Here is a 20,390-nt window from a genome sequence, read left to right as displayed (position 1 = left end):
CCAACCCCAAAATTAATTCAGACCCCAAAATTTATTTAGATGTAGATCACCGTACTAGGAGCGGACACTGCCCAGCAGCAGGACTTTATGCTCGCCAATGGATGGCATCTGGACCTAGTGAGAAATCACCTGGGGGAGAAACGGACTGATAAATGATGGCGGCCATTAACTATTGGATTTGATTTGCATCAAATAGGGCAAATCACATCCAATAGATAATGGCTAGCACTGGGCCCCCTTGGTAACAGTGACGACTCCCGCCCCACTGGCCATCTGGCATTTGCTAGTACTGACACACACTATACACACCTCTACAGTGCCCTAGGCACTAGACCTCTAGTGTCTAGTGTTAAAACAGTCCAGATAAATTTGTGTACACTTTAAAGTTTTCCCTTTTTGGGGTATCCGAAGAACTAAAAAGGAAAATAAAAAAACTCTTCACAAGCAGTTACACTAATTTTCTTGGGTGGAATCCACAAAAATACCTGTATATTAGCAGGAAATAACTCAGCCGCCAACCTTGACCTCAGTAGGTGAGGCACAATTTTTAGTTTAACACGGGTGCTGACCGGATCTCTTTTTAGTTCTGGCTTTTGTAAATTTCCCTTAAAAAAATAAAAACAATAAAAAAAGAAATATTTTTTTTAATATCATTGAAATTAAACAAATGTAAAGAAGGTCAAAAAATAACATTATTTTGGGTGCTTGACATATTATCGCTATGAACGATTTCTTACCTCCTTTGTTTTAAGGGGTATATCTCCCAAATACACTTTGTACATCTTGCTAACAATGGTTGGATCGTTCCAATCAATTAAGCTTAAAAAAAAGAAATACGATTATATTAACGAAGTAATCAAAACATGTTAATACGCACACAAAGCATAGGTTCACATTTGGTGAACCTGCACATCGGGGTACTGAATTCACAACACAAATGAAACTAGTGTTGGTTTATCAAAGGCGTTCTGTAATAGGGGAAACGTGACTGTTGCCTCTCACCTCTGCTTACTCTTCAGCTCCAGATCTGCTGCAGTAGCCACGCTATGCCTGGTGTCACTAGAGGCAATTACCAGATGAATTACAGCTTCCAGCTCAGGAACCTGTTCTGCCTCTACAAACTTCACTATCCCCAGTTTACACTGCAGGAAAACACAACAGAAGCTTACACATAGGAAGATCCACTCAATATACATCCATTTAGCTGTATTAGTTTATCCTTGGTTTATAGGGGTAACAAAACTGTTCCGAAGGGAAACATGCAAAGGAATGGAAGGGAGACCCTGTGATCCCTTCTATAATCTTACAAATGAGACGTGTTATAAATTGATAGAGATATCCATACATGCATTTATAGATCAATAATGATAACATTTCATACGAAGGGATCTCCCAAGATAGCCAGGAAAATCAGTAGAGTCAGGAATTTAAGAGACCACAAGGACGAAAACTTTCCTCCTCCACCCATTGCATCTCGCTTGGATAGTAGACATAAATAATGTTTGTTGACTTCCCGGAACAAAGAATTTTGGCAGATTTAAAAAACTAAGATATGCCAACGCACACCGGTCAGACGTATGGATAGCGTTGCCCCTGCGTACACTGAACGTAGGGCAAGAAAAACGAAATATGGACAGAGCCTCCCATTTGGTGTTAAAATATGCTGCCTTTACCTGTTCTAGTTGCTCCGCTGTCCATGGATTGTCTCCAACAACTCGCTTTGCTGCATAAAAGCTTAAACCTGGTGGAGGCTGGGGGATTCCTACCGCACCTGTCCCCCCTGCTGAGGAACCTTGGCCAGATGGTGTACTCTGGCGATTTTGGGGTTCATTCAACACAAATCTAGGAAAAGCAAGAAGTTAGTGTGGCTATGCTTACAATGAAATGACAGATAACAGATGCATATCTAATACGTAAAGGAGAATCAACAAATCCAATGGAGAACACGTTTAACCCCAACAATGGGCAAATTGAAACTGTATTTTACCCGTAAGGCATCAGGAGAACATCCAACATGAAGTCCAAAAGCAGCTGAACAGTCTTTGGTTTTTCCGCAAGGTTAAATATTGTCGTGGACTTGGAGGATTCGCTGGAATATTTCATGTGATAAAGGGCTGGTATCAGGAGGTGAATTAAACTAAAGAGGATCAAGTAAATTAAAGTCAATCAAAAATGTTATACAAAAAAGGTCAGGAACAATTAAAACCTAAATGTTATCATAAAATGCCAGCTTTACATAATGTATTGTGACATGTATTTCTTCAAGAGTGTACAGTTTTGTGGGCACTGAGGTCACTTCATAGGAGACTATATATGCCACTTCCATGACAATATGATGTATATGATGACCAATTCATTTACTTTTGAAGAGGACCCTTCATGGTTTACTCTCCGTAGATCTGGTCATGTGATTGACAGACAGAGCTGGTTACAAGACACAGCTCTGATAACCGTACTGTAAGCCCAAGTTCAGATATAGCGTTATTTAGTGCAGATTCTGCTCTTAAAATTTGCAACAACTTACAATTTTGAATAGGGTTTTTAAAAGCCCATCCACATGTAGCGAAAAAAATCCACACGAAATTAAAGGAATGCTGCAGATTTTCGAATCGATAGCAAGTCAATTCAGCCACAGATTTTCACCAAGAATTTCACTATTTGCAGGGCTTATGTTGAAATTCACACCAAAATCTGTGACAAAATCCACATTTGGAACATATGTCGAATTTGTTGCAATTTTCTGCAATGTCCGCAGCGTCCTTTACAGTAACATGACCATGCGCTATAGGGCGTAATAGTACGTCCGGTAGATAGGTAGGCCAGGGATCTGTGCCTGCACCATCAGTAGCGGGTGTTGGCTGTAATATTTATTGTGAAGTCCCTTAGTGGGATGAAAAAACATTTATGAAAAGTTAAATAAAGTGTATTAAAAAAGTCTTAAAAGTAAAAAAGACCTTTTTATTTAAAAGATTTTATTGTGCAAAAGTGTTATAAAAAAAAAAAAAAAAAAATCTCCTATGCATATTTGGCATCACCACAATCATAACAACCCGTATAATGTAGTCAACACATTATTTATACCGCACAATAACCCCAAAAATTGCGAAAATCATTTGTACCATTTTTTTCCACATAGGCCATACATTTCTGATAGATGCTGCTCCCAGCTCTAGGACCCACACTAACAGTATCTCCAGAACGAGGGTCACCTAACAGCACCCCGTCTGGTGAAGCGGCCGCCAGCTGCAGTATTAAGGTGGAGACTGAATGGAGAGGTATCCGCGCATCCGACCACCATCCCGCCTGTTGCGGCAGCCGCAAGATGCCTTATCTGGGCGAAAAATTAACGGAGGTCAAGGCTCTTCCTAGTGATGGGAATTGAAGTTATGGAAAAAGCCGAGCTGCTTACTTGGCTGTTTCCAGTACTCCTATAGGACTCTATGGAGAAAGCTACACACACTCGCTGCCAACTCTCCATTCATTCTCTGATCGTATACGGCAGCTGCCAGAACAGGCAGGACGGGTCAGGTGATGCTTGTTCTGGAGATCGTTGTGGGTCCCAGATTTATCAGACATTTCTGGGATATCCGTGAATAGGTCATCAATATCAAAGCCCCAGAAAACCCCACTAAGGACCTTACGGTTAGGCTATGTTCACACGGGGTATTTTGCCGAGTTTTTTGACGCGGAAACCGCGTCGCAAAACTCGGCAGAAACGGCCCGAGAACGCCTCCCATTGATTTCAATGGGAGGCGTCGGCGTCTTTTTCCCGCGAGCAGTAAAACTGCCTCGCGGGAAAAAGCAGCGACATGCCCTATCTTCGGGCGCTTCCGCCTCCGACCTCCCATTGACTTCAATGGGAGGCAGGAGAAAGCGTATATCTCGCTGTTTTCTGCCCGCGGCGCTCAATGGCCGCGGGCCAAAAACGGCGCGATAATTGCCGCGAAAATCGGCGTGCAGGGAGAGGAATATCTGCCTCAAAGTTCCAAACGGAATTTTGAGGCAGATATTCCTCCCCCAAAATACTCCGTGTGAACATAGCCTAAATATGTCACACATTCAGGGCTGAAACATAGCTTACCTGTCTTGTTGAGGCTGAGGTTTGCCCTCCATAGCGGTTAGCAGACTTGGAGCTAGCTCACACTGCTTTTCCAGTGGCAAGCGAGGGTATCCAATTTTTATGTAGATTATTGTAAAATTCTAAAAGGAAATATGTGCAAACAAATGATATTAGCCATTCAATTTACATCCCTTTTTTTTTTTTTTTCCATGAGATTCAGCACACGGATTTCTTCAAGAAAAGAAATAAAATGTCATAGCCCCACAACTATTACTAGCATTACCCTTTTCACTGCCAAGGACGAATGGAATACATGAAGACTTTAAACGTCGGCTGTGGCTAGAACATAAAGACTAGAGTTCAGATCTTGGTATCATATTAAAGCCCAGAATCTTCGCTTTCAAACACCAGGCTCAATATTTTGGGTGCATTATTCAGGGAGCAGCATGAAAAGTTTTACTACCTGGTTTTGTGTCTGGGTAAGGGGAGGTGGGAGGCTGCAAGTGACATCATAACAGGCTGTGATCTTTTTTTCCTGGTCATCTCTCCCCTGTACAGCATTCACAGGGAGGATACAGGAACTTTTCTGCATGTTATCCCCCTCATCACCAATGAGAGAGTGTATATGTGCGCTCTGTCACATTTAGAGGGGTTCTTTCCCCCCCCCCTTCTTACAGGGGTGACAATATGATAGGTTACATATCTAATCAGCCCCCGCAACTAATCAGACCATTTACTGACTCCATGATTTTTACCAGCATCAGTATTGCAGAGATTTTTAATGATTTTGCAGAGATCTTTGCATTTAAGACATAGGTATAAGTGCCATGTGTGAACTTTGCACATCTTGAACTTCTGTTTTTAGGTTGTGTCTCAGGCTTGCATGTTTAAAAAAAAAAATAATTATGCAAAATTGCATGAAGGCGGTCATGATTAAAAACTGCTGGGTGGAATTTTTACAATGTGCTAGGAGTCTACTTTCAGAAAACATATGAGTATGGGGGTATAATATTTTATGTGTGAAAATTTACCTGGCACGAAAGGGTTGCCCATCGAGGAATATATAGTGTGCCAGTGTTATAGTTCATGCTAAATGAGCCAGTCTACTAGCTGGAACCTGTGCAAGCACAAGTATGAAGTACAGCGAGTACAGTAGTATGGCATGGAGGAGGGCAGGAGAATTCAGTAGAGAAATATTTGGACTTCGTAATCGTGATTTGCAACAGAAAAGATATTAAAAGACTACAATAGTATTTAGAGTTTTAAGACAGGACATGATAAATAGGCTAGTCACTAGCAGAAGAGCGGGTTTGGGTGAGATTTAAGAGGGTGAAAAAATTGTGAATAGCTTCTGACCTGTATTTTGGATTGGAGCAAAAAAAAAAAAATAATCAGTTTTGCAATTAAAGAAGTCATTCTTCCTGGCAATGGGGCATGTCCCTACACAGTCTGAAGTTGTCCTATCAGTGCGGACAGTGACACACCCTATTGACGAAGGGAAGGGTAACACCCAGTTGTCAATTTATTCATACATTTCCATGAGGAATAACAGAGTAACTGTCGAATGTAAGATGCTCTAGAATTATTATTTCACGGGAACATGTCATTAGATTAAATCTCATTCAGAAGATTCATTTTGTTGTTTGCTGTCCGTTTTCAAAACCATACCATACCCGATCACATTTTTCCCCATGGACTTAAAAACTCATATTAAAACTACAACAGACAAGTCAGGAGAGCTGACAATTCCTTGATGACATATAGACAGTAGGCTTATGGTTTATGTGCAAGGGTACTCCGTTATTGCTGTGATAAGAAAAAAATTTTTTTTTTTTTAATTAGAAACGGTTCTCTCCTGTTGAAGGCCGGAGTCTGGTATTGCACCTCAGGCCCATTTACTTGAATGGGAATGAGCAACAATACCGGAAACTACCCATGAACACCTTTTTATATTCTCATAAAAGCGCTTTAAATCCCACAACAACAAAAAAATATATAAATAAACCCTTTGTAAATTAAGTACACACCGTAACAAAAGATACAGCAGCGGGATCTTGGTACTGGACTAAAAGGGTCTCCACAGGCAACTGTACTTTGGAACGACTTTTTATCCTTTTGTTCAAGTGAACAAGTAACTCCATAACCTAGAAATACGAAGAAACAGAAAGATCTTTTACCTAAGCCAAGGATAATGCATTTCAAACAAAAGAAAGAAATAAACTAATAAACTCCGCTCCAAAACAAGGCTTACCTTCTTGCGTACTCCTTCCTGAGCGCTCGACAGTTTGAGAAGAACTGGAGGTAAGAACTTGGAAATGATACTCTGCAGTTGCTCATCTGTTTCAGCATGGCCAAGGCGTAAAAACACACGTTCAAGCTGATCTGTTAACAAAATAAACATTAAATCAATTAAAAAGGAAAAATTGCCTTCATGTATAAATTCTACTTATAGATACCAATTGCACTACAGCGCCTATTATTAGAAGGCAAGTTGGCAATTAGAAGTAGTGATCTCATTAGTGGCTCTCTCTCTTTTTGGCTGCACAAATTTTTAGATGTAAACCCTTGAGTATCTTAACCCCTTAATGACCGGGCCATTTTGCGCGTTAATGACCAAGGATTATTTTTTGTTTTTTCATGGTCGCATTCCAAGAGTCGTAACTCTTTTTATTCCGTCGACATAGCCGTATAAGGGCTTTATTTTTTGCGGGACGAGTTGTATTTTGTAATTGTACCATTTTTAGATGCTTATAACATATTGATTAACTTTTATTAACTTTATTTTAGGAGAGAATTGAAAATAAGCAGCTATTCCAGCATTGATTTTCACGTTATAAATTTACGCCGTTTACTATGCAGCGTAAATAACATGTTAACTTTATTCTATGGGTCGGCACGATTACGGGGATACCAAATATGTAAAGGTTTTATATGTTTTTTCTACGTTTGCACAATAAAAACCCTTTTAGAAAAAAATTACTTGTTTTTGCATCGCCGCGTTCCAAGAGGCGTAACGTTTTTATTTTTCCGTCGATGTGGCCGTACGTGGGCTTGATTTTTGCGGGACAATGTGTAGTTTTTATTAGTACTATTTTGGGGTACATAGGACTTATAGATTAACTTTTATTTTATTTTTTATGGGGGGAATGGGAGAAAAGAGAGAATTTTGACGTTGTTTTTTGCGTTTTCTTTGGACGCCGTTCATCCGGCGGTTTAATTAATATGTTCATTTTATTGGTCAAGATGTTACGATCGCGGGGATACCATATATGTGTATGTGTGATTTGTTTTGACCGTTTTACTAAATAAAACCACTTTTTGGCCCAAAAAAGTAGTTTTATTTGACTTTGACTGTAATTATTTATTTATTTTTTTCACAAACTTTATTTAACTGTTTTACATTTTTTTTTTTAGTCCCACCAGGGGACTTCACTATGCGATGTGCCGATCGCATATATAATGCTTTGGTATACTTCGTATACCAAAGCATTATTGCCTGTCAGTGTAAAACTGACAGGCAACCTGTTAGGTCATGCCTCAGGCATCGCCTAACAGGCAGATGCTGAAGGCAGACCTGGGGGTCTTTGTTAGACCCCCGGCTGTCATGGAAACCCGACGGCGACCCGCGATTTGTTTGCGGGGGCGCCGATCGGGTGACAGAGGGAGCTCCCCCCTCTGTCAAACACATTAAATGCCGCTGTCACTATTGACAGCGGCATTTAATGGGTTAAACTGCCGGAATCGGCGCGCGCTTAGATTCCGGCAGTTGCAGCAGGAGCCAGGCTGAGTATAACAGCCGTGCTCCTGCCGCTGATCGCGTGGGTACAGTCTCAGTACCCGCGCCATCACAGGACGGATATATCCGTCCTCCTGCGCAAACTAGCAGCTGCTGAGGACGGATATATCCGTCCTTCGGCGTTAAGGAGTTAAAAAGACACGCTATAAAAAGGTTTGTCAACAGTGGAAACAAAACTCTTTCACTTATTGGCAGTCAGTGTGTCTACAGGTCCCCTGTGACGATCACAAAGCTTTACTCAAGCGAACTTGACTCCAAGCAACGCTACATACTTCACAATATGGAGTTCTTTTCTTACAAGCTTTTGGGACAGAGAACACAAGAAAGATACAATTCTAACAAAACATGAGGATACTTTAGGATCTAAAATCCGGGCCTGTTCACATCAGCTTTGTCATTCCGTTGAGGGGTTCCGTCGGGGGATTTCCATCTGGGGAACCCCTTAACGGAAAGTCAAACAGAAACCTTAGCTTCCGTTTGCATCACCATTGATCTCAATGGTGACGGATACTTTGCGAATGTTTCCGTTTGTCACCGTTGTGAAAGGGTTCCGTTTTTTTGACAGAATCAATAGCGCAGTCGACACACGGAGGAACTTTGGCTCCCTAATATGGAGCAGTAGGCACACATGCCATCGATGGTGCTTTGTACAGCACAGTATTATGGACATATTGTTCACTGGAAGCAATGCACTAAGGGGGTTAATGGCGGCGTAATGTGGCATCCAAAGTAGCATGTCACTATTTTATTTGTAGCTCAAATGGACAGAAGCCATCCAGCAATCTATGATCTTTTATTTGTCTAGGTTATAAATCAGGTATTTTCGCACATGAAAAAGTATTTCCCCAAGTCTCATGGTGAAGAGGGGTTATATAGGAAGTGGTGGAAATGAGTACCCCTTTATATTTTACACGTTGCACCAAAGATCATACCATAATCAGGTGTATTAGGTTAGGTGAAGTTCACACTAGTGTTAATATACGTTTACCTCTCTTCCGTCAGAGGGAGAGAGGATCGAAACATTAAACGGAAAGCAACAGTTCCGTTAGAATTACCATCGATTTCCAAAAACGCCCCAAATCCCCCCACTGATTTGAATGGGAGGTAGATATGTTACTCCCAGGCGGTATTTGACCGAGTGCGGGTTTTTGACTGATCTTGTAGCGGTTTCCACCTCTAAACCCCCATTAAAGTCAATGACAGGCAGAAAAAATACGTTCCGTTCGTTCATCAAAAAACCATGTTAAAAAAATAAAAATTAAAAAACACTTGCATTTCAAAATATGCCTCAAAAATCCTTAAGTATTTTAAAGAGACTCTGTCACCAGATTATAAATGCTCTATCTCCTACATAATGTGCTCAGCGCTGTAATAACAGTGGTTTTTATTTTGAAAAACGATAATTTTTGAGCAATTTTAGATTTATGCTAATTAGTTTCTTAATAGACAGCTGGGCGTGTTTTTACTTTTTACGAACTGGGTGTTGTACAGAGGAGTGTATGACGCTGACCAATCAGTGACCAATCAGTGTCCTGCACTTCTCATTGTTCCAGCCCAGCCTCTTTCACGGCGCACACAGCGAGATCAATCTGTGCTATGAGTAAGGGTATGTTCACACGGCCTATTTTCAGAGGTAATTCGGGCGTTTTACGCCTCAAATTACGCCTGAAAAGACGGCTCCATTACGCCTGCAAACATCTGTCCATTGCTTGCATTGGGTTTTACGATGTTCTGTTCCTACGAGGTGTAATTTTATGCGTCGCTGTCAAAAGACGGTATCTACATTACAGCGCCGATCACATTATGTAGGAGATATCTGGTGACCGAGCCTCTTTAGGGCAGATTTATTCTGCTTGACAAAAAAAATTCCATGTGAACTGGGCATTAAAGACAGCAAGAAGTCTCAATTATATTTTAACATGGATAACACGGGTTTAATATCCAAGAAACTTTTATTTAAGTTTGAAAATACTGTAAAATTGGTTTATTATGTTTTACACACAAACATTTTGTCCGATATGAACAAGCACGGTCTCCCCTTGACATATTGTTTTGTACAAAATACACTTGTGACCGGCATGTTCTCAATACTATAGAAATTCCACTGTATTTGCTTGCTGGAATTCAGTAAAGAGCCTCCATCACAGATTGCATTATTTTTGCTAGACAACGTGATGGAAACTCATTAAAATCAATGGGTTCTGTTGTGTGCCATTGGTATCAGTCATGCGAAGGATCCGGCAGCTTGGTTTTTTCGTTAACGGTGAAGAACAATGGAAAGCCCTAATGCAGAGGTGAACGCAGCCTAACTTAGAAAACCGTGTTCAAACTTCTCGTAGAGTCACCAACCTTCACTGAGGCCCCATGCACACAACCATCGTCTTTATTTGCAATTACAGATCCATAATTGCGGATAAAACGCTGACACTAATTTCGATTGGCCACGGACGCCTTCCCGTATATTTAAGTGTGTGTCTCCGGGCCGTCTAAATGAGCCGCAAAAAATAGGACATGTCCTATTCGCATAAACGGACTGTGCTTCTATACTTATTACTGTGAGTACAGTCCGCAAATGCGGGTGACACTCCGCAGCCGGCCCGTGCAGTATTTACTGACTGTAAGCACTGCACGGTTGTGTGCATGCATGGGGCCTGACTCTTGTAGTACAATATTTGTAACAAAGATCGGTTGACATAGCAGGGATAGACACATTATTCTAGACTTTAGAGGCCAGTGAGATTTCTGTAATGACATTTTGAAGTACAATATATAGAAATCTTTGGTGTTCTAAGTTTGGTAAACTTGAACTCGTTGGGCAAGCGTCAGGACACTGGTGGGGCCATAATACGTTTTACGGCCATCTGAGATTGGCCTTACGAAATAAACATATATGCTTGGGGAATGTGAGCGCGCACCTTTATAGCGGTCAGCTACATTTTCAGTTTTGAAACGGTTACATTGCAGCCAGCCTTTAAGAAACATGCAGGCTCGTGGGAGCGCTCAGCCGCTTCGTTTCTATTTGGTTTTTTTCTGGAAATCGATGTGGCGGTGTACAGACTCAATAGAAAGTCTATGAGCCTTTCTGGAAAAAGCCGAACAGAAACGAAGCGGCTCAGTGCTCACCCGAGCGCTTCTGCCGCTTTGTTTTAGCGATTGGTGGGGGTCTCAGTGCTCGGCCCCCACCAATAAAACTAATGACATGTCAGAAGTTTGTTGAATGTTTAGTTACCCTTTAACAAAATATGGTAAAGATCAATGTATCAAACTTACAAGGTATAAGAGATTTTATGGAATGAATAGAAGAGGCTTGTGTTATGGCAATTTAATTCTCCCACATTGGCAAAGATGGATCCAATGACAGCACTTGGAGTAGAAAGACTTCCCACTGATGGCTGCCATGACAGCTCTTGTACAGGTGGTCACCCAGCTTTTCCAGCTGCAGTTACACAATGACACATCTTACTACCATACATTATTGGATGCCCCTTCACGTCACTTGAGAATCCTGGTTCAAACTAGTGGGTTTTTTTTCTCCCTTTTTAAATGGCTACATTAACAGATCAATGGGGCTTCCGTTATGGCCAAGTGTTCGTTTGCCTGTCTTCCAAGTTTCAGTCAGGATCCATTTTTTTTTTTAACAGGGCAGACAAACTGAGACATTTATTTTTTTAGCTGAAGAAAGGAAAATTGAGAAAGGTCCTGCTGGACTGAAACGTTGCATTTGTGGGTAAATTAAACTATTTTTGGATGTGCTGCCTTGTTCCTTGAAAATTGTTTTTATTTTTTAGGCTACGTTCACACCTGCATCGGGTCTTTCTGCTCAGAGGTGCAGCGCAAGAGAATACTGGTAGCGATGGTTCTGTTGCACCACGGACACCACCAGCAGCTGACGGAAGCCGTTGACTTTGGGGTGTCCGTAGTTTCACCGCAACCAATAGCGCAGCATGTTGCATAATTTTTTACGGTAAGCTCGTCCGGTTCTGCTACGGAGGCCCCTAACAGGGCCTCCAATGCAGACGTGAACGAGGCCTTATCCTGTTAAAAACCTCAATCCTGACTGATCTTTTTTTCTGTACAATGCAAGTCCATGGCTACAGGATAGGCACTCTCATTTAATATCTTTTTTCTTTTTTTAAATAATGTAAAAAAACAAAACAAAAAAAAAGGGGGGTTTGAAAAGATTGATAACATGTGATGTGAACCTAGCCTTACAAGGCAGACTAGTTATTCAGAAACCTAGGAAAGGTGGGGTTCACATCCGTTTTATTGCTTTCCGTGGTCTGCTCCGTCATCAGTACAAGCGGAGGCCTGATCCGCCGCATGACAGCAGCGGCGCCTGGCACCTGTATGCCATACCCCCAGTTAAAGTATGAGCAAAACACAAAAAAAACAAAACTTTATTCTTACCCGTAATCATGGCGACATGTCCCCCTGGTGTCCTAAAGCCCGGCATCCTGCAATGACATTTCATACCATGTGACCTCTGCAGCCTGTGATTGGCTGTCACTTTGGGTCAAACATCATCCCAGGATGCCGGCCTGGCCAGAGAAGCAAAGAGATCCGGGTAAGTAAGGCGGGATTCACACGACCGGGTCGCGTCCGAGCCCGAGTGCCGGCCGGTAAAATCGGCCATTCTGCCCGGCCGGTTTGCATAAAAAGTTATGCATCCGTGCCGGGCCGGGCAGGGCAGATCCGGACAGCGACAACAGCGGCAACTCCTGAAGGGGAATCCCCATGTGTTCGGGGATTCCGCTTCAGGAGTTTCCCCTGATGTCACTGCCCAGATATGGACAGAGACATCAAACGGGGATTCCGCTCCTTCAAGGAGCTAAAGTGCGGCTAGCACATAACAGAGCAGGGAGATACCTCCCTGCTCTGCTATAGTGGCGTCGCTACAGTAGTAGCAGCAGCAGCTGCTGCAGCTGCTAGCGGCGCCATCAAAGGTGTCGCCGGGCCAGGGCGCTTTTAAAACAAGCAGGAGAAGGGAGCCAGCGCAGCGCTCCCTTCCACCTGCTGTACACCCCGGCCCTGCCACACAGTGTACAGCGATGCCATTCGTCAGAATGGCATCAACTCCTCCTCCTCACATGCACTCTGCGCTGTGAGGAGGAGATAGAGCGCAAGAGCCGGAAAACCCGGCCGTCACTCGGGACAAATCCCGGTGATGGCCGGGTATTACCCGGCCCCATAGACTTCTATGGGAGCTGGGCGGCCGGGTACCCGGGCGAAAATAGAGCATGTCCTATTTTTTGACGGGCGGTTTTCCCGGCCGTCAAAAAAATCGGTCGTGTGAATAGCCCCATTAGGGGTCTATTATTCCTAATGCAGCCGGGTGCCGGCCGATTTATGAACGGCCGGCATCCGGCCGGGAAACCCTGCCGTGTGAATGAGGCCTTACCCTTTTTTCCCACTGAGTTGCGAGTTTTTTACAGCGGAAAAGCCATCATAGCTTTTCCGCCACAATAATCGCAACACCTGCTATTTGTTGCGGGTTTTACCTCCCCATTGAATTCAAAGGGGAAAACCCGCAACTGGAAACCAGCGTTTCCGCAGCATAAACGGAAATGCTGCGGGTTAAACCAAGCGCACCGCAGCTCATTTTATGAACGGTTTCGGCAGCGGATTTTTTTACACAGCGTGTGGATGAGATTTGTTCAAACCTCATTCACTCCACGGCTACCAGACATCTGCAGTATTTACGCTACGCGTGGACATCCCCTCATAGTAGGTTTTTCCACAATCAGAAATCAGACAAGTCATGAAAGTCAGGGTTCCATCTGCCCATTGATGTCAAGAACGACCGGCTCCTGGAATACTGTCGTATTCTGGTTACAGGTGGCCACACATACACAGTACATCTCCACAGACATCAATGGCAGCCATAGGAACCTTGGGGTGCTCGGACGGACATGTGCACCCACTTTTCCAATGGGACGGTGACCCATTTCTTCTCCACAGAAACCAGAGAACCCCTTTCTTAGATCACACAGGTCAGCAGAGGAGATCACACATATCCTAGTGCTATGGAGACTGTGACTAGCTCCAGATTTTGCTTTCACTTCCAGCCTATGACTATGCAAGTACTGCAGAGGCCTGAACCATGGCCGGGCACAGGCCTTATTACTATTGTCTGGCCACCACATACATCGCTGTCCTCCACATGTATAGGGCCAGTTAGAAGAGCAGTGCCAGGGGTGTGCGCCCCCCTCCTTGTCACAACACACACATAGGAGGCTGCAGTAGATTCCCCCATAGCTCCTTCTCTTCCTTATACACCACACGACGGACAAATACACAAACTGCTAGAGCTTTACACGAATACCCGGTCACGGCGGTGCCCCCTCCTCCCACAGCGCCCCTCACCACATGAGAATGCGAGCTAACTTACTGAGCTCATCCTGAGCCGCAGCAGAAGGCACAGCAGCAGCCATGTTCACCGGTAGTGCTACCAGAGGGCGGGGCTAGCGGGCGAGTAGTGCTACTAGAGGGCGGGGCCAGTGGGCGGGTAGTGCTACTAGAGGGCGGGGTCAGTGGGCGGGGCCAGCGGCCAGTTCCTGTACATGGTTCTATTAGGAGATGGCATGGGGAGCGGCTGTCAGTCCTTGTGCTCGGTTATATGCCAATACTGTGGTTGCAATATGGGCAGCCTGAAGCAGTGTATTCCTACACCAGCGCTATACTGTGGCAGAGGGGCCGCTACCAGGACTGCTCTCTGATATGCTTGTTTTATGTGCTAGCAGTTATATATAGAGAAAGTAACAGCTGATCTATCGTCTCAGCGCCACTCCTGGGGCGTATCTATTCGGGAGTGACGAGCACTATATATATTATTTTTTTGTGATTATATATATATATATATATATATATATATATATATATATATATATATGCTTTAGCCTGTATGCTGAGCAGGTGTATCCAGCGCTGAAACCTGTATCAGTCAGGTCAGCGGCACTGGCGGTTCAGTGACAGCGGGTCCTGACACGCAGGATCGATCTGTTACCAATCACATCTGCCTGTTCATATCACCATTCGCTTTCCGTTCCGTCTTGTTTCCGGTTTCCTGACGGAATCAATAGCGTAGTCGACTACGCTATTGATTCCGTCGGAAAACCGGAAACCAGCCGGAATGGTGACAAACGGAAAGCATTAGCGATGTTTCCGTCACCATTGAGATCAATGGTGACTGAAACCGAAGCTGTGCTGTCAGTTTCACTTTCCGTTGCGGAGTTCACCCGACGGAACCCTCCGACGGAAAGCCGGAACGGAAATGAACGGTGATGTGAACAGGCCCTTAGATGTGATCGATAACAGGTGGATCCACGCAGGATCCGCTGTCACTGAACCCGTCAGTGCTGCTGACCTTACAGATACTGAGACTGCATAAGGGCATGGCCAGACGTGGCGGAATTGCTCTGGAATTCCGCTGCGGACAGTCCGCTGCGGTAATCCGCAGCGAACATTTTCTCCATTGGTTTCCACACCTTTTCAGTTAGGTTCGTGCTGACGTGGCGGAAAACTCCGCTGCGGACCATAGGCTGCGGTGCGGAACTTGGTGTCCGCAGCATACACTGGCTGTTGCGGACTCATTGCGGAATTTCTCCATTGACTTCAATGGAGATTCAAAATTCCGCAATGAAATCCGCAGATGTTAAGTGTCTTGCATTGCGTATTGGTTTTTTCTAACAGGATATTACTTCAAGAGGCTCTGTCACCAGATTTTGCAACCCCTATCTGCTATTGCAGCAGATCGGCGCTGCAATGTAGATTACAGTAACGTTTTTATTTTTTAAAAACGAGCATTTTTGGCCAAGTTATGACCATTTTTGTATTTATGCAAATGAGGCTTGCAAAAGTCCAACTGGGCGTGTTTAAAGTACAAGTCCAAGTGGGCGTGTATTATGTGCGTACATCGGGGAGTTTTTACTACTTTTACTAGCTGGGCGTTCTGACGAGAAGTATCATCCACTTCTCTTCAGAACGCTCAGCTTCTGGCAGTGCAGACACACAGCGTGTTCTCGAGAGATCACGCTGTGACGTCACTCACTTCCTGCCCCAGGTCCTGCATCGTGTCGGCACCAGAGGCTACAGTTGATTCTGCAGCAGCATCAGCATTTGCAGGTAAGTAGCTACATCGACTTACCTGCAAACGCCGATGCTGCTGCAGAATCAACTGTAGCCTCTGGTGCCGATGTGTCCTCGCTCGTCCGACACGATGCAGGACCTGTGAGTGACGTCACAGCGTGATCTCTCGAGAACACGCTGTGTGTCTGCACTGCCAGAAGCTGGGCGTTCTGAAGAGAAGTGGATGATACTTCTCGTCAGAACGCCCAGCTAGTAAAAGTAGTAAAAACGCCCCGATGTAACACACATAATACACGCCCAGTTGGACTTTTACTTTTAAACACGCCCACTTGGACTTTTGCAAGCCTCATTTGCATAAATACAAAAATGGTCATAACTTGGCCAAAAATGCTCGTTTTTTAAAAATAAAAACGTTACTGTAATCTACATTGCAGCGCCTATCTGCTGCAATAGCAGATAGGGGTTGCAAAATCTGGTGACAGAGCCTCTTTCATTCTGGCTGGACCTATGTATTTCTAGGTCTACAGCCAGACTGAGGCCCCATTCACACGAACGTAAAAACGCCCGTAATCACCGGCCGTAATTACGGCACGGGCAGGCCGAAAGAAGTCTATGGGGCTCCCGTAATTACGGCAGCGTTGCTAGGTGATGTCAGGAGATAGTCACTGTCCAGGGTGCTGAAAGAGTTAAACGATCGGCAGTAACTGTTTCAGCACCCTGGACAGTGACTACCGATCACAATATAGATCAACATGTAAAAAAAATAGACGTTCCTACTTACCAAGAACTCCCATCTTCTTCCTCCAGTCCGGCCTCCTGGGATGACGTTTCAGTCCAAGTGACGGCTGCGGCCAATCACAGGCTGCAGCGGTCACATGGACTGCCACGTCCTCCAGGGAGGTCGAGCTGGATGTCGAAAGAGGAACGCGTCACCAAGACAAAGGCCGATAAGTATGAATTTCTTTTACTTTTACTAGGGAAAGGGCTGTCCCTTCTCTCTATCCTGCACTGATAGAGAGAAGGGAAGTACTCTAATACCGCCATACAGTGGCCCATAACATACTGAGACTGAATATTACCACCATACAGTTACCGTTATCATACTAAGACTGAATATTACCACCACACAGTGACCCATAACATGCTGAGACTGAACAATACCACCATACAGTGACACATAACATACTAAGACTGAATAATACCACCACACAGTGACCCATAACATGCTGAGACTGAATAATACCACCACACAGTGACCCTGTAAAGGATTTGCCAGACACAGCTTCTGTGCCGACGCCCGTGGGCAATCAGTCTACACCTGCTCCTCTGTCTGTGAGACTGACTCCATCTTCCACCACTCAGGATGGCAGGATTAGGAGTGGGAGAGCCTATCACAGCCTGGCCAGACGGAGCTAGCTCCCGCCCACTGTCTATTTATACCTGCCTTTCCTGTTCCTCCTTTGCCTGTGATTCTTCTATGCTTGTTTCCTGGCTTGCTGCTGCTGCTGCTTGTACTACTCATCCTCTGCTTGTTATTGACCTTGGCTTTCTGACCACTCTCCTGCTCAGCGTTTTGTACCTCGTTCTCTCCTGGTTTGACTCGACTCGTTCACTACTCTGGTTGCTCACGGTGTCTCCGTGGGCAGCTGCCCCGTTTCCCTAGCTTCTGTGTACCCTTGTCTGTTTGTCTGTATTGCACTTTCTGAGCGTAGGGACCGTCGCCAAGTTGTACCCCGTCGCTTAGGACGGGTCGTTGCAAGTAGGCAGGGACTGAGTGGCGGGTAGATTAGGGCTCACCTGTCTGTCTCCCTACCCTGTCATTACAGACCCATAACATACTAAGACTGAATATTACCACCATACAGTGACCCATAACATACTAAGACTGAATATTACCACCATACAGTGACCCATGACATACTAAGACTGAATATTACCACCACACAGTCACCCAAAACATGCTGAGACTGAATACTACCACCATACAGTGACCTATAACATACTAAAACTGAATATTACCACCACACAGTGATCCATAACATACTGAGACTGAATAATACCATCACACAGTGACCCATAACATGCTGAGACTGAATAATACCACCATACAGTGACCTATAACATACTAAGACTGAATATTACCACCATACAGAGACCCATAACATACTGAGACTGAATAATACCACCATACAGTGACCTATAACATACTAAGACTGAATATTACCACCATACCGTGACCCATAACATACTGAGACTGAATAATACCACCATACAGTGACCCATAACATGCTGAGACTGAATATCACCACCATACAGTGACCCATAACATGCTGAGACTGAATAATACCACCATACAGTGACCCATAACATACTAAGACTGAATAGGATCTGCCAGACACAGCTTCTGTGTCGACGCCCGTGGTTAATCAGTCTGCACCTGCTCCTAAGTCTGATAGAGTGACTCGATCTGCTACCACTCAGGCTGGGAGGCTGAGAAGTGGGAGAGCCTATTACAGCCTGGCCAGACGGAGCTAGCTCCCGCCCTCGGTCTATTTATACCTTAATTTCCTGCTCCTCCTTTGCCTGTGATTCTATCCTGTTTCCTGGCTCTGCTGCTCCTGCTATTATCTATCCTGTTTCCCGCTCTGCTGCTCCTGCTATTATTATTGACCTTGCTTCATTTTGACCCTGTCTTTACTGACTACGCTCCTGCTCTGCGTTTGGTACCTCGTACACTCCTGGTCTGACTCGGCTCGTTCACTACGCCTGTTGCTCACGGTGTTGCCGTGGGCAACTGCCCCATTTCCCTTAGCTTCTGTGTACCCTTGTCTGTTTGTCTGTCATGCACATATTGAGCGTAGGGACCGTCGCCCAGTTGTACGCCGTCGCCTAGGACGGAACGTGCAAGTAGGCAGGGACTGAGTGGTGGGTAGATTAGGGCTCACCTGTTTGTCTTCCTACCCCGTCATTACATAATCACAGGCCCATATACCTTTTCTACCCTGGTCCCTGACACAACTATGGACCCCCTTGAGACCCTGGCTCAGCAAATGCAGGGCCTCTCCCTACAGGTCCAAGCCCTGGCTCAGAGCGGCAACCAGCATGATGCTACCCTGGTAGTGCCCCCCACCTCACCTCTTGAACCCGACCTCAAGTTGCCTGACCGGTTCTCAGGGGACCGGAAGACTTTTTTTCTCCTATTGGGAGAGTTGTAGGCTCTATTTCCGTCTAAGGCCCCACTCCTCAGGTTCTGAGAGCCAGCGAGTGGGTATAGTTATGTCCCGGCTCCAGGACGGGCCCCAAGAATGGGCCTTCTCCTTGGCTCCTGACGCCCCTGAACTTTCCTCTGTTGATTTTTTTTTTCTGCTCCCGGGCTCATATATGACGAGACTGACAAGACTGCCTTTGCCGAGAGTCAGCTGGTGACCTTACGTCAGGGTAAGAGACCCGTTGAGGAGTACTGTTCTGACTTTAGGAAGGGGTGTGTAGCTTCTCGGTGGAATGACCCTGCCTTGAGGTGCCAGTTTAGATTGGGTCTGTCGAACGCCCTGAAACACCTGTTAGTTAGCTATCCCTCTTCAGACTCTCTAGATCAGGTTATGGCTTTAGCGGTACGTCTTGACCGACGTCTCAGGGAACGACGACTTGAACGTTTTTGTGCTTTCTCCTCTGGCTCCCCCATGATGGCTCCCGAGGTTCCGTTGCTTCGTTCTTCCACGGAAAACTCGGATTAACCAATGCAACTCGGGGCCTCCGTGTCTCCCCAACAACGTAGAGAGCTCCGCAGGAAGAATGGTCTCTGCTTCTACTGTGGGGATGGCAAGCATCAAGTGAACAACTGTCCTAGGCGTAAGAATAAGCAGCCGGAAGAGCTTCCGCGCCTAAGTTACCATCGGGGAGGTCGCTTGGGCGCACAGGTATTTCCCGTAAATATGAAACCTAGTAAGATCTTGCTTCCCTTTCAGGTCTCTTTTGAGGGTAGGTCTGCTACCGGAAATGCCTTCGTGGATTCAGGGTCTTCTGCTAATATTATGTCTGTGGAATTTGCTATGTCTCTAGCTATGCCATTGATTGATTTGCCTAAACCTGTCCCGGTAGTGGGTATCGACTCCACTACACTTGCTAATGGTTATTTTACGCAGCATACCCCTGTTTTTGAACTCCTTGTTGGCTCCATGCATTTGGAGCAGTGTTCTGTACTGGTGATGCAGGGATTATCGTCCGATTTGATTTTAGGCCTTCCCTGGTTGCAGATGCATAATCCCACGTTTAACTGGAATACTGGGGATTTTACCAAATGGGGTAATGACTGCATGACGTCATGTTTTTCTGTTAATTTTATTTCTCTCCCTGAGGAGGTGAACACTCTACCTGAGTTTATTCAGGACTTCGCTGATGTTTTTTCTAAAAAGGCCTCCGAAGTGTTACCTCCTCATAGAGAATACGATT

At 44.9% G+C, this 20,390-nt stretch overlaps 1 protein-coding gene across 1 annotated transcript in view; it reads right to left on the bottom strand.

The window, feature by feature from the left end:
* Positions 1–14,314, bottom strand: part of ECPAS (Ecm29 proteasome adaptor and scaffold) — a 143,208-nt gene extending 128,894 nt beyond the window's left edge. The window contains exons 1-9 of the mRNA XM_075825614.1: positions 14,245–14,314; positions 6,312–6,442; positions 6,088–6,204; positions 4,082–4,200; positions 1,988–2,137; positions 1,674–1,842; positions 1,003–1,142; positions 738–819; positions 486–605 (exon numbers count right to left, since the gene is read on the bottom strand). Of these exons, the coding sequence (XP_075681729.1) occupies positions 486–605; positions 738–819; positions 1,003–1,142; positions 1,674–1,842; positions 1,988–2,137; positions 4,082–4,200; positions 6,088–6,204; positions 6,312–6,442; positions 14,245–14,287 (1,071 nt within the window). The 5' untranslated portion in view covers positions 14,288–14,314. The remainder of the gene's footprint in view (positions 1–485; positions 606–737; positions 820–1,002; positions 1,143–1,673; positions 1,843–1,987; positions 2,138–4,081; positions 4,201–6,087; positions 6,205–6,311; positions 6,443–14,244) is intronic.
* Positions 14,315–20,390: the final 6,076 nt, after the last annotated feature.

The sequence above is a fragment of the Rhinoderma darwinii genome, chromosome 1 (assembly GCF_050947455.1).
Source record: "Rhinoderma darwinii isolate aRhiDar2 chromosome 1, aRhiDar2.hap1, whole genome shotgun sequence".
NCBI classification, from domain to species: domain Eukaryota; kingdom Metazoa; phylum Chordata; class Amphibia; order Anura; family Rhinodermatidae; genus Rhinoderma; species Rhinoderma darwinii.
Note: the sequence above shows the minus strand (reverse complement) of the source record. Positions and strands in the feature narration are given on the sequence as shown.